Raw genomic sequence first — 15,338 nt, 5'->3', positions numbered from 1 at the left:
CACGCAACAAGGCTGCTGCTGACCACTGTGCAGGCACCAAGGTGCTGAGACAAGGGCCGGGGCAGGGGAGACCTTGCTCCAGCACATCAAATGAGGCTGTTGGAGGCTGCACGTCTCACGTTTGGCATTCTCCAAGGTGGCTGGCCCCATCCTGTTCTACCAGCCACTCGGCCTCCGTCCGCTTGCTGAATAACCTTCATTTTCCCTCTCTCCGGGGCAGCGGTTCCCAGAGGCCTGGCCTTTGGGAGGTCTCCGCGTTCCCGGAGCATCCTCGCTTGCTAATGGGCTGGCTCACATTCTAGGCCTTCTCCCCATGGAGATCGGAAAGGCTTTTAGCAGCATTATCCCCATGAATGGTCCCGGGCAGCCCTCCCTGCTTGCTTCCAGGCCAGGCCGAGCTCTCTCCTGCTCCCAGCCGCTCTCTGTAACGCCGCCTCGGCTGCTGCTCCTCCCTCACGTTCTTCTGTAGCCGGGCGATGCTCTGTTGGGCCTGGGTTGGCAGCCGTGCCGGTGCAGCCATGGCAATGGTGGGGGGGTTTGATGTGATAGTCTCTTCATAACGTTTTCCCCACCCGGAGTGACGAGGAGAGCAGGGAACCCGTGGGCAGGGCTCTACGTTTAAAACTCTGCCGCTGCGCCACGGGAGAGCTTCAGCGATGACACTACTGGTGCTGACAGACGGGCTTCTCCCGTTGGCCTGGGCAGGTACCCCCCAGATACACCACACTCCCACACCAGAGGTGAGGCTGGTTTAGCTGCATTTGGCATTTGCGCTTGGGGAGGGAGTGGGAAGGTAGGGCCGGGGTAGGCAAGCCCCTAGCCTTGCCCCCAACCCTGCTGCTGCTGCCCAGGCCCCGCCCTCACAGGAGCCAAGCCACCCCCAGCACTAAAGGGAGGTGGGGCACGGCTCCAGCCTCCCCGGGCTACATGTGGCCCCAGCATTCTGGGCACGGGGGACAGGCACTCGGAGCCAGCAACACTGCGCCCGCAGGATGTTTCTAGCAGGCATTGTGGGGTGGAGTGTGGGCGGGGCCAGGCTGGCGGTATGGAAAGGCAACACCTCCCCCTGCCTAGCGCACCCGCCGCCCATGGGGGTGGATCTGTCATGTCCCTGCACATCGTTCTACTGACCTAGACAGCGAAGAAACCACCCCGCTCCACAGCCATTTGTGAGAGGAGTGCTCTAATCACTGGCCTTTTGCGGCTCTTGGGACCAGACCCCAACTCCTCCATGGTTTGCCCACCGGCCGCACGGCTCTGGGCTAGGCAGCACTAGGATGTGAGCTAACGGCTTCCAGCCCTGTTTGGGACAGGGGTTACCGGCAGGCCAGCCCCGCAGCAAGGCAGCCGGTCTGTCCCGTAAGAGAGCAGCATTCCCCTCCCAGCTGTGCCAGACACGAGACTGACGGGCGGGTGCTGGGAGCAACGAGGTGGTTTCCTGGCCCCAGTGGGATGTACTGTCCCCTGAGCGATGGGGTGTGTCAGCAGGGAACTCTCCTGCACGTTGCCAGCACGTGGTCTCAGGAAGACAAGAGAGACGCCTGAATTTAGGGGGCCGCTTGTTCCTTTTCATAACCCAGTGCAGAACCTGCTCGGGCCCCCTATCCAGGAATCTGGGAACATCAGGGGCGACTGGTGAGGGGGAATGCAGGGGAGGGAGGATACAGGCCACATGACCGGCTCCCCCAGCCCTAGTCTGGGGGGGAGGGCTGAGACTACCCTCCCCTCCGCCACAGACCCTGCCTCTCCTCGCCCTTGCTAGTGGCACCCGCACCCCTGCTAGTCCCCAGACCTCTGGACACCCAGAGGCTCTTGCCCTGCTGGCTGCTGCCCCCTTGCCCCTCCCACCCATGGCTTTTTGGAGGGCACGTGCCCCCTCGTGCCCAGTGCTCCCTGTAAGCTGGGCGCTTGTGCGACTGCTCAGGAGAAGTCTGATGCTGTGCGGCAGATTAGCAAAGCACCCCCGGCTAAGTTTGTGTTTCTAGTGGTGGTGCACGTTCGCAAATGCCTCGGTGTACAAAGAAAATTATTCCACCCACAAATGAAATCGTTTTTTCCAGCCCCCCCCCCCCCCCCCCGCTAGACCCCTGGGCTGCATCGCTGCAGGTGGGGGGCTTGGAGGAGGAGCTGGAGTGGGGGCGGGGCGGGGCCTTGGGTGGAGTGGGGGGCAGGCGGGGGAGGCAAGAGGTGGGGCCCTGCCCCCGGCTAGGGATGGAGGGGCGGTCACCTGACCGGTGCCCCCCTTGTGTCCCTCTCCAGCAGCTGCCGCTGCGCCCAAGCAGCCCCCCCCCCCAGCTCCCCGCCCTTCGCGGCCGCCTCGCCACATGGCGCCCACCGCGGGGAGGTGACTCCAGCCGTCGGGGGGGGCTTTAAATTGCCCCCCCCCAGCAGGGTCCAGTCTCCTCTGGCCGAAGCCCCCGCCCCAGGGCAGGAGCGCGGGGGGGCGGGGGGGGGCACTGCAGCCCGCCCTCCGAGGGGCAGCCCGGGCCCGATGCAGCGTCCCGCCCCGGCACCGAGCAAAGCCGGAGCCACGTGGGGGCCTAGAGCCCTCTCCCCCCCCCCGGCCGCACGTGGCCCCCGCGCCAGGCTCCCGGGCGCGCGCCGGAGCCGGGGACCCAGCCCTGGGCGGCGGCGCGAGCGCGGCGCTTCCCCTGGCCCCGGTCCCCTCCCTCCCTGCCCCGCAGCCGGTCGCCATGGCGACCGGGATAAACAGCCCATAATAACAGCGCCGCCCGCGCCGCAGCGCTGCAGTCCGCAGAGCCGGGCTCGTCGGGCGGTGAGTCCGCAGCGCGCGGCCGCCTGGGCTGCAGCTGCAGGGAGAATGGGGGGGGGTCCCCGCTGGCCGGCCTGCCCTGGGGGGCTGCCCCGGGGAACGCTCCGGGCTGGCCGGCGGGGCTGGACCGCGTCCCTGCGAGCTGCAGCCAGGGCCGGTGGGAAGGAGGGACGCGCGCTGCTCTGGAGATGGGGCGCTGCCCCCTCCCCCCCCTGCTCCGGAGATGGGGCGCTGCCCCCTCCCCCCCCTGCTCCGGAGATGGGGCGCTGCCCCCTCCCCCCCTGCTCTGGAGACGGGGCGCTGCCCCCTCCCCCCCCGCTCTGGAGATGGGGCGCTGCCCCCTCCCCCCCCTGCTCTGGAGATGGGGTGCTGCCCCTCCCCCCCCCTGCTCTGGAGATGGGGCGCTGCCCCCTCCCCCCCCTGCTCTGGAGATGGGGCGCTGCCCCCTCCCCCCCCCTGCTCTGGAGATGGGGTGCTGCCCCCTGCCCCCCCCTGCTCTGGAGACGGGGCGCTGCCCCCTCCCCCCCCTGCTCTGGAGATGGGGCGCTGCCCCCTCCCCCCCCTGCTCTGGAGATGGGGCGCTGCCCCCTCCCCCCTGCTCTGGAGATGGGGCGCTGCCCCCTCCCCCCCTGCTCTGGAGATGGGGCGCTGCCCCCTCCCCCCCTGCTCTGGAGATGGGGCGCTGCCCCCTCCCCCCCCTGCTCTGGAGACGGGGCGCTGCCCCCTCCCCCCCTGCTCTGGAGATGGGGCGCTGCCCCCTCCCCCCCTGCTCCGGAGATGGGGCGCTGCTCCCGACCCCCGCCCGGCGCAGGGAGCAGACAAAGGCAACGTGCCGGGCAGCCCCCTGCAGCGCATCCCTCGGCCAGGCGTCGCCCGACCACACCCCGAGCCTGCAGACACAGCCCCCCACTGCTGCCTGGGCGTGCGCCCCTGCATGCGCTCTCCCGCCCGCGGTGCGTCTCAGCCCTGGCTCTCTGAGCACTTCACAGCCCAGGGGCAGGACCCAGCCTCCCCCTCCCAGCTGGGGAAACTGAGACCGGCCAGACAGGACTGGCCCTGGAGCACCAGCAGGGCAGTGGCAGAGCCAGGTGCAGGAGCCAGATCTCCCGGTGCCAGGGTGCGGACCCTGGCGCTGCTCTGCAACCTGTCCCCACCCTGGACCCTGCGTGGTGCCGTTCTCAGGGCGTGGCAGCGAGACCCCCACCCCTCCGCTCAGCTTTTCCCCCGGTATCTGCAGCGCTCAGGGAGACGGAGATAACTGGTAGGTCTGTGTCCTGCTGGCAGCTTCCTCCCCTTGCCATCTTCCCCTCCTTGCAGCCCCACCCTGCCCGCTGCTAGCCTGCAGCAGCGCCCTGCTCCGCCCTGCACTCAAGGTCTGGAAATCCGGCCGGCCGGCCGGCCAGAGCGGGTGTAGACAGTCCTGAGCTGAAAGGTGGCAGAGCGACTGGCTGGGGAGAAAGTTCCTCTCCAGGGGGAGCAGAGCCAGCTTGGCAGCAGCAGGCTGCACCTCACCCTACCCCTATTTCCCACCCTGTCCTGCCACTGGAGGGACTGGTCCTTCCTGGCAGGGGAGCTGGCCAGGGCCGTCTCTGGGGCCCTGTTGCTCGCAGCCAGTGCAGAGGCTGATGATGTTAGTGAAAGAGAAGGCAGAGCCAGAAGGGAGTGGCTCGGTGGTGTGAGAATCGGGGGTGAACACTCAGGTTAGAATCCCTGGGCAAACAGGGCCCAATCTTGGCCCAGAAGTTCGGTTCTTCCCCGGTGTGGGGGGCAGCTCCAGGCCTGGAGGCAAGCATGCCAGGGCTAGTCTCAGCACAGACGCCGGGGCGCCGGGCTGTGCTTTGCAGAACCCCGGTGGGTTGGAATAGCGGCCCTGTCCTCATCCCTGTGGCAAACAGAGCGCTACAGGATCCTTTGCGTGGGGCTGGGTGGGGACCAAAGGTGCCTGAGGCCAGGAGAGGGGCATGTTGGAGGCCCACGGCCTGGGTGAGCTGGGCCCAGCCTCTGGGAGCACACATCTCTGGGGGCTGCAACACACGGCTTTGCTGGCTGGCAGGGTAAGCGCCTGCTGATTAATGGCCTGCAGCTGTTTGGGCCAAGCCAGGCCTCAGGAGCAAGGCTGGATGCTGGGAACTGCACCGCCTCCCAGGCCTCCCGCAGGCGTGGCCCAGCTCCACCGGGCGCCTGGACCTAGAGACGGGGAGCACCACCGCTCGCAGGCGTGGCCATGAGGCCCTGCCTGGATCGTGGCCATTGTCTGTGCGTGGGTGTCTCCGCGCATGTAGGTCTGTGCGTATCTGCATGCATGTGTCTCTGCGCGTGTGGATGTGTATATCTACACACGTGTGTCTGCGTGTGTGGGTCTGTGCGTATCTGCATGTGTGGATATGTGCATATCTGTACGTGTGTGTCTGCATGTGTGGATATGTATATCTACATGTGTGTGTCTCCCTGTGTGTATGCATGAGTGTGTACCCATGTGTGTCTCTGTGAGGCTATGTGTGTGTATGTATGTGTGTGTCTCTGTGTGCATACGTACGAGTGTACATGTGTGTCTCTGAGGCTGTGTGTGCATATGTACGTGTGTGTGTGTGCGCATGTGTACATGTGTGTGTCTCTGTGAGGCTGTTTGTGCGTACATACACATGAGTGTCTCTGAGGCTGTGTGCGCATATGTACGTGTGTGTGTGTGCGCATGTGTACATGTGTGTGTCTCTGTGAGGCTGTTTGTGCATACATACACATGAGTGTCTCTGAGGCTGTGTGTGCATGTGTACACGTGTGGCTCTAAGTGTGTGGATGTGTGCATACATACCCGTGTGTGTGCCAGTGCGGCTGTGTGTGCATACGTACCTGCGGGTGTCCCAGTGCAGCTGTGTGTGCCTATGTACACGCGTGTGTCCCAGTGCGGCTGTGTGCCTATGTACACGCGTGTGTCCCAGTGCGGCTGTGTGCCTATGTACACGCGTGTGTCCCAGTGCGGCTGTGTGCCTATGTACACGCATGTGTCCCAGTGCGGCTGTGTGTGCACCTTTACGTGCCACCCTAGGTGTGATTGCCTGCGAGGCCCCTCACCGCCGGCCCAGCGTAGTGGCCCTGAGGCAGTTGTGCCGCCCGGAGCCCTGCGAGCCTGCCCTGGCCCTAGCAGACGTGAGGGGGCGGGGCAGGCCTGCCATGCGTGTGCTTGCAGCCCGCCAGCCCCCGCCGTGTGACAGACCAGGCGGGTGATGTGAGAGCGTGGGGAGCCCCTTTCGCAGCCCCAAAGCCAAGCCCCGGGGGGCTCCGACGCGTCTCTCTCAGCAGCAGAAGTTGGCCCCACAACAGCTATGACCTCACCCGCCCTGTCTCTCTGTCCCGAGGGACTCCGAATGCTCACAGCCCCGCTACACCGCGCCTCCACGGCAACCTCTCCCGGCAGCACAGCCCTCCCTAGCAACAGTCGCCAGGCAGCGCAAACTCTGGCCTGGCCGGCGGACAAGCCCACACGCCTGTTTTTGTTTAATGTCAGGCTGTAACTAGGGCCCCGGGGCTAGGCCCTACCCCAGCCCCACCCAGGCCTGGTGGCTCTGCCCTGGGGCTGGGTGGACTGGAAGCCAGCAGGAGTGGGGGTGCTCTCTGGGGTCCCAGGCTGGGCACCCGGCGTCCTGGGGAAAGGCTCGGCCCTGGCTCTCGCTGACAGGCCCACGGAAGTGCTACGCCCAGCTGGCCAGGCAGGACTTAGCATGGTAGGGCCCCTCCTCGGGGTCACCTTGGGAGGCCACGTCACAGCCGCACGCCGGAGAGGTGCCTTAAGCGAGTGGGTCCCCTCCCAGCCGGGTTCCCAGCCCGGAGGGCGTGTAGGCAGAGCTGAGCCGCCCTGCCGGGGACAGTCACGCGGGTGCCAGCACATGACGGGTGCCCGGCCCCGCGGACGACCCGCAGCGGCTGCGTTGTGCACAGAGCCCGCCGCATGCAGGCACCTGCCCCGGGAGTGGCCAGGGCATTTGAGGTGCCCGGCCACAATCTCTGTGAAAAATCGGAGCAGCTCCTCGAGGGGCGACTGTGCGGAGCGGAGCACGTCGCTGTGGTTGACAAGCCCTGCCGGTCAGCCGGCGCAGCGCTGTCTGGAGGGGGAGGAGAGGCCGTGTTGCACCGTTCTTAATACCCTGCTGGGCTCTGCTGGTGCTCGGCGAGCATACCCACTACAGCCCCGCCAATGCCTCTCCTTCCCCCTGCCCCCGCACAGCGCTCTACAAATGCCCCACCCGCCGGACCTTCAGCTCCCTGCCTCCTAGGCCCCCCCGCCACATCTGCCTGCGCGGCTCTGTGGGGAGGGGAGGGGAGAAGGGTTTGTGGGCAGCAGCAGTGCATGGTGGGGGGGCCTAGGTGGTGGGCACAGCCTCCGAGGTGATTGCTGGAGGTTGCCTGCCTGACGGGACCCGTTTCTCCTCCGCCTGCTAGTGGCCGGCATGGCGGGGAGCCCAGACATGGCGGCGCTGGAGGAGAGCTTCCGCAAGTTCGCCATCTATGGGGACACCAAAGCGGCGGGGCACGAGATGAATGGGAAAAACTGGGCCAAACTGTGCAAGGACTGTAAAGTCATGGACGGCAAAGGGGTCACCAGCACGGACGTGGACATCGTCTTCTCCAAAGTGAAGTAAGCGGCCCCCTTGCGTCCCTCCCCGCGAGCCTGGCCCCTGCAGTGCTGGCTGCTAGGTCAGCCACCGTCACACCATTCCCCATCCACCCCCACCGGCCCTCTCCAGCCCTGTCGGACTCGCTGTGATTAGAGGAGCCTGGACAGGTTCTTGTGCACATTGATAATGGAAGCTCAGCTTTCATAACCTGTGCACACGTGCACACACACTCACACGCACACTTGTGCTCACACACACACACATGCAGTCACTAATGAGTGTGCACACGTGCATGTGCGCATTCTTGCATACACGTGCATGCGCGCATTCTTGCATACACGTGTGAGCACATGCACACAGGCACACACACTCACACATTCACACGTTCACACATGCGCACGCACAGGTGCACACGCATGCACACGTTCACATGCACACACACCATTCTAGCCCTCATCGAGAGGAAGGCCTTGGCTTTGGGGCCTGAGGGTGATGGATGCAGCCATACCTGCCTGAATCCCACAAGTGCTTCAGACAGCGGCTCTGAGAGGAGCTCTACTGGCCGGTTAACCCTGTAACTCAGCCTGGCCATTTCAGTGCACCTGTGAGTGTTGCCAGTGCTGATACTTTGAGCAGTCAGCTCGCACGCCTGTCTGCACACCCGGCCTGCCCCTCGCACGCCTGTCCTGCACACCCGGCCTGCCCCTCGCACCTTCCCAGAGTCCTCGCTTGGCCCTGACATGCTCTGGGGCCAATTACTCGCTCCCCATTCAGAAACACACCCTGACAGCTGGAGGTGTGGGGCTGGCCCGTATCGAGCTGAGACTATAAGGAAGGCGGGGCTGTGGGATGATTCCTTGTCAGGCCTGGTTCGGTAAGAGCATCCGTTCGAAGCGTGTCCGAGGCTGCTGAACACCCAGAATGCTCCTGGCAGGCCTCGTGGCGGAGTCTGGGTGTGACTGTCCACAGAGCGTGTCACTGTGTGGGGCCTTCCATGGGCGCCGGTGTGGAAGCAGGGGAGGGCACAGCCTTCCCAAACCGCCAGCCCCCCCCCCCCCCCCCCGAACACCTACTGTAGGCGTCCTGGGGCGGAGCGTTGCTGCCCTGGGGCACCCACCTCCCCGTGGTCAGGCCTTGGGCAGCTTGGCAGAAGGGGCAGGGCTGGAGACTTGCCTCCCCCAGCACCACATTCCCCCACCCCCCATGGGGCCTTCCATCCTCCCTGCTAGGGATGCCAGACAAGCCCAAGGCTTTATCCGCACGGTAACACCCAAGGAGGCCCCGTCAGCGAGCGAACTCCACAGCCCGGCGCTAGGCAGGCAGGCGTGGGCAGAGAGTGGGCCCGTCTCTATAACTGCTCAGGGTAGCGCCAGCGTCGACACCGCTAGGGCGGATGGGGGGATTCTCCTGTCACACCTAAACCCCTGCTGGAGAGGTGGGACTAAAGGCATGGAGGGAGTCTTCCCTGCCCGTGGGGTGGGCTTCCCCTCAGGACACTCTGGGTATGTCTACACTACCCCGCTAGTTCGAACTAGGGGGGTAATGTAGTCATTCGGAGTTGCAAATGAAGCCCGGGATTTGAATTTCCCGGGCTTCATTTGCATGATGCCGGCCGGCGCCATTTTTAAATGCCGGCTAGTTCGGACCCCGTGCCGCACGGACTAGCTAGTTCGGATTAGGCTTCCGATTCCGAACTAGCTGTACGCCTCATGGAACGTGGAACGAGGTGTACAGCTAGTTCGGAATAGGAAGCCTAGACATACCCTCTCTCCCCATCTGCACAGAGAGCCCTCCCCCTGCAGAATACCTTCTCCGCCTCGCGCTGCCTGCACGGGGCGTGGGCTGGCTCCCTGTGCTGCTCTGGGACGTGGCTTTCCGCACCCCTGACCCATGGCGTTACCCCGCCTCCGTTGTCCCATGTGGCCCAGGCGCTGCGTGCCCAGGGTTGGGATCCACAGAAGCCAAGAGGCGGCTGGAAATGCTGGGAAGAGAGGGGGAACTGAGCCCGCCTGTCACCTAACCCGGGTCACTCCTTTCTCGCAGCCCCCCACAAGGCAGTGCCCAAGTAGTGCGGGGCTGGAGCTCTCCTGTAGGCCCTGGGGCACTGGCCTGAGTGCCCCAGACTCTAGCCACGGTGGTCTGGGGATGCTAACGGTTCACCAGTTACCTGGTAAACACGTGCCTTGAAGGCATGCTTACTGGGTAACCGCTTAACCGGCAGGGCCCGCTGGCCGGAGCAGCCCCCGCCCACGGCCCGTGGTTAACCCGTTAAACAAATCGTTTGACCAGTTAACCCTTTGGGGCGGTTTTTCCATCCCTCCAAGGCTCTCGCAAGCTCTGCCGTGGGAGCTTGTGCCACTTTATGTGACGTGCCTACACTGGAGCAGGGTCTTAATGTGAGTCTCTGCCTTCCCCGGCCGCGGGCTCTAACCATTGGGCTACAGAGTCATTCTCCTCAGCCCAGGCCCCCTGCCCCCCCACGAAATCCCACAAGAGGAAAGTCTCTCTCATTCCCCCTCCCCCCTCCCGCCAGCGTTCCCCGGGGACGGGATCCACGGAGGTTTTCAGATTGATCAAGTCCTGAAGCCCAGATGCTAACAGGCGGTGTGGCTGCCAGCTCCGTGGGGGTGGGGTAGAGGGCACAGGAATGTTTGCCCCTGCCTGGAAATGGGAGCAGTCCGGTGAGCTGGCCAGCCCCAGCAAAGGCGTTAATGCCTGCCAGGGCCCCACCAGCAGCCTCTCCACATCCATACAGACCCTGCACCGGGGCAGGGCGCCCTGTGCCGCTGGCAGGTCAGGACAAGGCCCTGACAGCACCATGAACCCTGGCGCGTCAGCCCTCCTGCCTCCTGCAGTCTCCGCCAGACCGGAGATTCTTTGCTCTGGGCCCAGGCTGTTCTGTAGAACAGCTGCCAGGTTCCGCTCAGCAGCAGCTGCATGTCTGGGTGAACGTCCCTGTGTCTCTAAGCCGGTTTACGTGACACCTGTTTCAGTAACTGGGGCATCACCCGCCCCCAAGACCTCCTGCCCGGGGAGCAGCTTGCCCCCCCACAGCTGAGGCCTACGTCCCGTCTCAAGGGCAGCCCCGGGGTCTCCCCTGCAGCCGCTCCGGTTCTAGCCATGTGTTTGCATGAGGTCACCCCCCAGCCTTGTGCCTTGCAGAGGGAAGACCGCCAGAGTCATTAGTTACGAGGAGTTCAAGAAGGCCCTGGAGGAGCTGGCCCCAAAGAGGTTTAAGGGCAAGAGCGCGGAGGAAGCGTACGAGTCCATCTGCCAGCTGGTGGCAGGGAAGGAACCGACTAACGTGGGCGTCACAGTGAGTGGTGGCTCTTCTTAGGCGGGGGTGGGGGGGAGGCCTGGGAAGGGCGGGGGGGGGGGACATGCGGACGCTGGCAGCCCCAGGAATGTCACATAGCAAAGCAGCGCACCCTGGAAGAGGGAGGGGATCTGGGAGGCCTGAGACCATCTAAAAAGGGCAGAGCCCTGAGCACGGGGGTTGGGAGAGCGCTGGGGGAATAGGGGTGTCGGGCCAGCGGGGTGGACCAGGGGCACTCACTGGGCAGGGCCTGGGCTGTAACTGCTTCTCTGGGCCCCGTTTTCCCGCTGACAGAAAGCCGCGACAGGGGGGGCGTTGGACAGGCTGACGGACACCAGCAAGTACACGGGCTCGCACAAGGAGCGCTTCGACGAGAGCGGCAAGGGCAAAGGGAAGAGCGGGCGGGAGAACATCGTGGACACGAGCGGCTACGTGGGGGCCTACAAGCACGCCGGCACCTACGACGCCAAAGTGAAGAAATAGGGACACCTGGAAGTGCCACCGACCCTCCTCGGCCTCTGGGCCTTCAATCACATCAGCCCTGGGAACCGGCCGCCTGCAGACTAGGCCGGGCCCAGCTCCTAGCCACGGCGTCACGGCGAGTCGGCCTCTGGTCACCACGGGCTGATGTGATTAGAACCTGACCTGGCCTTGCACTTTGCTCCCAATGTTACATCCACTCCGGATGTATTGTGAACCGAGCCCCTCCTGCTCGCACTAACGAGACCTCCTCCCCTTGTGTCATTGGGGCACCGAGCCCCTCCTGCTCGCACTAACGAGACCTCCTCCCCTTGTGTTATAGGGGCACCAAGCCCCTCCTGCTCGCACTAACGAGACATCCTTCCCTTGTGTTATAGGGGCACCAAGCCCCTCCTGCTCGCACTAACGAGACCTCCTCCCCTTGTGCGCCCGGGGCACCGAGCCCCTCCTGCTCGCACTAACGAGACCTCCACCCCTTGTGTTATAGGGGCACCAAGCCCCTCCTGCTCGCACTAACGAGACCTCCCCTTGTGTTATAGGGGCACCAAGCCCCTCCTGCTCGCACTAACGAGACCTCCTCCCCTTGTGTCATTGGGGCACCGAGCACCTCCTGCTCGCACTAACGAGACCTCCTCCCCTTATGCTCCCAGGGCACCGAGCCCCTCCTGCTCGCACTAACGAGACCTCCTCCCCTTGTGTCATTGGGGCACCAAGCCCCTCCTGCTCGCACTAACGAGACCTCTTCCCCTTATGCTCCCAGGGCACCAAGCCCCTCCTGCTCGCACTAACAAGACCTCCTCCCCTTATGCTCCCAGGGCACCGAGCCCCTCCTGCTCGCACTAATGAGACCTCCTCCCCTTATGCTCCCAGGGCACCGAGCCCCTCCTGCTCGCACTAACGAGACCTCCTCCCCTTGTGCGCCCGGGGCACCGAGCCCCTCCTGCTCGCACTAACGAGACCTCCACCCCTTGTGTCATTGGGGCACCGAGCCCCTCCTGCTCGCACTAATGAGACCTCCTCCCCTTATGCTCCCAGGGCACCGAGCCCCTCCTGCTCGCACTAACGAGACCTCCTCCCCTTGTGTCATTGGGGCACCGAGCCCCTCCTGCTCGCACTAACGAGACCTCTTCCCCTTATGCTCCCAGGGCACCGAGCCCCTCCTCCTCGCACTAACGAGACCTCCCCCTCTTGTGCCCCCACGACACCGAGCCCCTCCTGCTCTCACTAACGAGACCTCCTCCCCTTGTGCCCCCAGGGCACCGAGCCCCTCCTGCTCGCACTAACGAGACCTCCTCCCCTTGTGCCCCCAGGGCACTGAGCCTCTTCTGCTGCCTTCTCCCCTGAACACTCCTAGGCCCTCCTGCTAGTGCCAAGAGATCTTCTTAGCTCAGTGCCCCTCCCGGGGTCGCTGCATTCCCCCCTCTAGCTACACCGAGGCCTTCTCTTACTCATGCCACCAGGTGCCTGCCTCCGTCCCTTCTGCTGCCGCTACAGAGGCCAATGTCCCTCGTGCTAGTGACAGGGGGGCCTTCCCCCACTCCCCTGTGTCCCTCCGGCTAAGGCCAGTCTACGCCAGGAGATCGGATTGGTCTCACGCTCTCTTGGGGTGTGAGAAACCCACCTCCCGCAGGATGCACGTCTACTGAGCTACCCCGTTCCCCCAGGCTGCTGTGCCCAGGGAGGCGGCGTACCGAGGCGGATGGGAGAAGCCCTGCTTGGTAGCGTCTTCCCTGGCCCCACAGCCGCGTGGCTGTGCCCCTCCAGCTTTTAAGTGGCTACCTGCCCTGAGAGTAACAACCCCTCCTCCCTCCCTCAGGGCACCTCCGCCCCGAGCGGGAAAACAGCCCTCTCCCCTCAGGGCACTTGGCTTGTGATCCTGCCTGCGCCTTCCCTGGAGAGCGGGCCTGTGCGGCGTTTCACCGGCATCCCGTGGGGCCTGCCGCAGCCCCGGAACCGCCGGTCAGTGTTCAGGAGACGCCTGCCTTCTTGGTGGAGCCACAGCCAAAGGCCTTACTGCTCTGTCAGCTGGCTCTGCAATAAACCTCTCCCCTTTTCTACTAGCGCCCTGTGTGTGTCTGTGTCTCTGCGGGAAACATCACAGACAGCAGAGCACCGAGGCTGGGTTTTTTCCCCAAGTTCAGATCAAACAGGCCAGTCAGTCGGCTTGGCTGTGAGTCAGGCGGGGAGCGGTGCAGGCTTGGCCCTGTCACCTCCTGACTCTGGCAAGCTCCCGGCCGGGTCCGTGTGCCCCAATGTTGCCAGAGCAACCAGAGAGACACACAAACAGTCAGGCACCTGGCTCCAGCTGCTGCAGTGTTTGCAACCAAACACATGAGCTCCTGGTAACACTCCCTGGGAACTGGGTCTTAATTGGAACCATCACATCCCATGGACTTGGTCCAGCATCTGCCCCCACCCACACACCCAACTTTGTGGTTCAGACAGAGCCCTACAGCCTCTTACACAACAGGGATAAGGCCCCGAGCCTCCACGGCACCTAACTCCCAGGCACCTAGATACCTGGGCCTAGGGCTCGGGCCTGATGCCCCCTGGGAGCCATTCGGGACTTGCTTCCCTGACGGGGCGGGGGTCTCTTCTGGAGTCAGAGGAACCCCAGAGCCACCAGGCCAGGGAGGCCACCTGAGTAAGTCAGGATACCGAGGTCAGCAGAGACCAAGCTCTGGGGATACTGTGTGTCTGGCCGCTTTGCTTCTCCATTTTGTGCCACGTCACACGTCTGCCTCACCAGGGCACTGGCTCCATCAGCTCAGCCAAGAGATGACAGCAGGGCGGGGGGTGCGATTAGGGTTGTCAATTTTGGTTGGACGCGTTCCTGGAGACCGCCCTGGGCAGGACCAAGGTCTGTAACACCATGAACGCTATGGAGAAAACGCGCTCTTGGCCGTTTCACGTACCACGGCCACCAGGGTCACCTGATGAAATTAACAGGCAGCAGGTTTAAAGCGGGCACAGGGAAGCATTTCCTCCCCCCCGCGCGCAGTCCACCTGACCTCGCAGCTGGGGGATGCTGTGAAGGCCAAAAATACAAGTGGGTTCCAAAGAAAACTAGAGGAGTTCACGGAAGATCAATCTACCAATGGCTATCAACGGAGGCGGTTACCCCGAGTAGACTCCAGCGGGGGGCTGGAGTGCAGTAGACAGTCACCCTGCCAGCCTCATGGCCTCTGAGTGTCACGCACCAGCCTCTGCCAGACCATGGTCTGACCCCATCTGGCTGTTCCCATGCCCTCTGCCAGTACGCGTTGGAGGAAATCCAGGCACCGAGGCCCTGCCGCGATGACATTGGCACTGACGCGCCACTTCCTAAACCCTGTCGCGTCTGGATTTCCCCGTCTCCCCAGAACTGAGGCCTTAGCTCGATTATTTGTTTTGCATCTAAAGCGAGCTCGGGACATTACAGAACAGAAGACCCGCACTAGCTTGGGAGCGCCCGGTCTGCCAACGGGATAATTCCATCATCCTGAGAGAGCTGGGAGGAGCAGACACATGGGAGGATGCGTGGGGAGAGGGGAGGCGAGGAGTGGGACGGAGAGTAGGGTTAAGGTTAATATGAGGCCAAATACCTGACTCAACACTGTAGGTCCCCGCAGCGCCTGCTCCCTGAATACAGCAATTAGCTCTGCAGCAGCTAACCCAGCTGGTTGATTACCCATCGCCTTCTCTCCGTTAGGTTCTTCGGGGCGGCTGGCTCCTGGCACGTCCCCTCTGATCTCAAAGGCCAGAGATTCCTGACAACTGTGCGAAACAAGCAAGTGCCTTCCCCATGACATCACGACGTCAGAATCTGCTGTGCGTCCCAGAGTCCTTTGCAGGTGCTGGCTGGCCTCCTGTGAAAAAAACTGGGTTCACCAAGAAGTGTCTCTGTGGATGGGGGAGTCTACGTTTGGGAGCAATATTTGATTGAGGTTCTGATAGGGAGTTAGGATCATAGACTCAGCGAACCCTTGGGCTGGAGGAGACCTCAGGAGCCTTGGAGTCCGGCCCCCTGCCCAAAGCAGGACCAACCCCAATCCCAGCCAGGGCTTTGTCCAGCCGGGACTTAAAACCTCCAGGGATGGAGATTCCACCCCCGTCCTAGGGAACCCAGCCCAGCGCTTCCCCCCCTCCTAGTGAAATCGTTTTTCCTAATCTCCAA

At 63.8% G+C, this 15,338-nt stretch overlaps 1 protein-coding gene across 1 annotated transcript; it reads left to right on the top strand.

Moving 5' to 3' along the window:
- The first annotated feature begins 2,625 nt into the window (after nucleotides 1-2,625).
- Nucleotides 2,626-13,242, top strand: TPPP3 (tubulin polymerization promoting protein family member 3). The gene is made up of 4 exons (XM_075940492.2): nucleotides 2,626-2,776; nucleotides 7,211-7,406; nucleotides 10,549-10,702; nucleotides 10,997-13,242. The coding sequence occupies exons 2-4, from the start codon at nucleotides 7,219-7,221 to the stop codon at nucleotides 11,183-11,185; spliced, it is 531 nt and encodes a 176-aa protein (XP_075796607.1). The 5' UTR covers nucleotides 2,626-2,776; nucleotides 7,211-7,218; the 3' UTR covers nucleotides 11,186-13,242.
- The last annotated feature ends 2,096 nt before the right edge of the window (nucleotides 13,243-15,338 follow it).

The sequence above is a fragment of the Pelodiscus sinensis genome, chromosome 12 (assembly GCF_052426305.1).
Source record: "Pelodiscus sinensis isolate ZL-2025 chromosome 12, ASM5242630v1, whole genome shotgun sequence".
Taxonomy (NCBI): domain Eukaryota; kingdom Metazoa; phylum Chordata; order Testudines; family Trionychidae; genus Pelodiscus; species Pelodiscus sinensis.
Note: the sequence above shows the minus strand (reverse complement) of the source record. Positions and strands in the feature narration are given on the sequence as shown.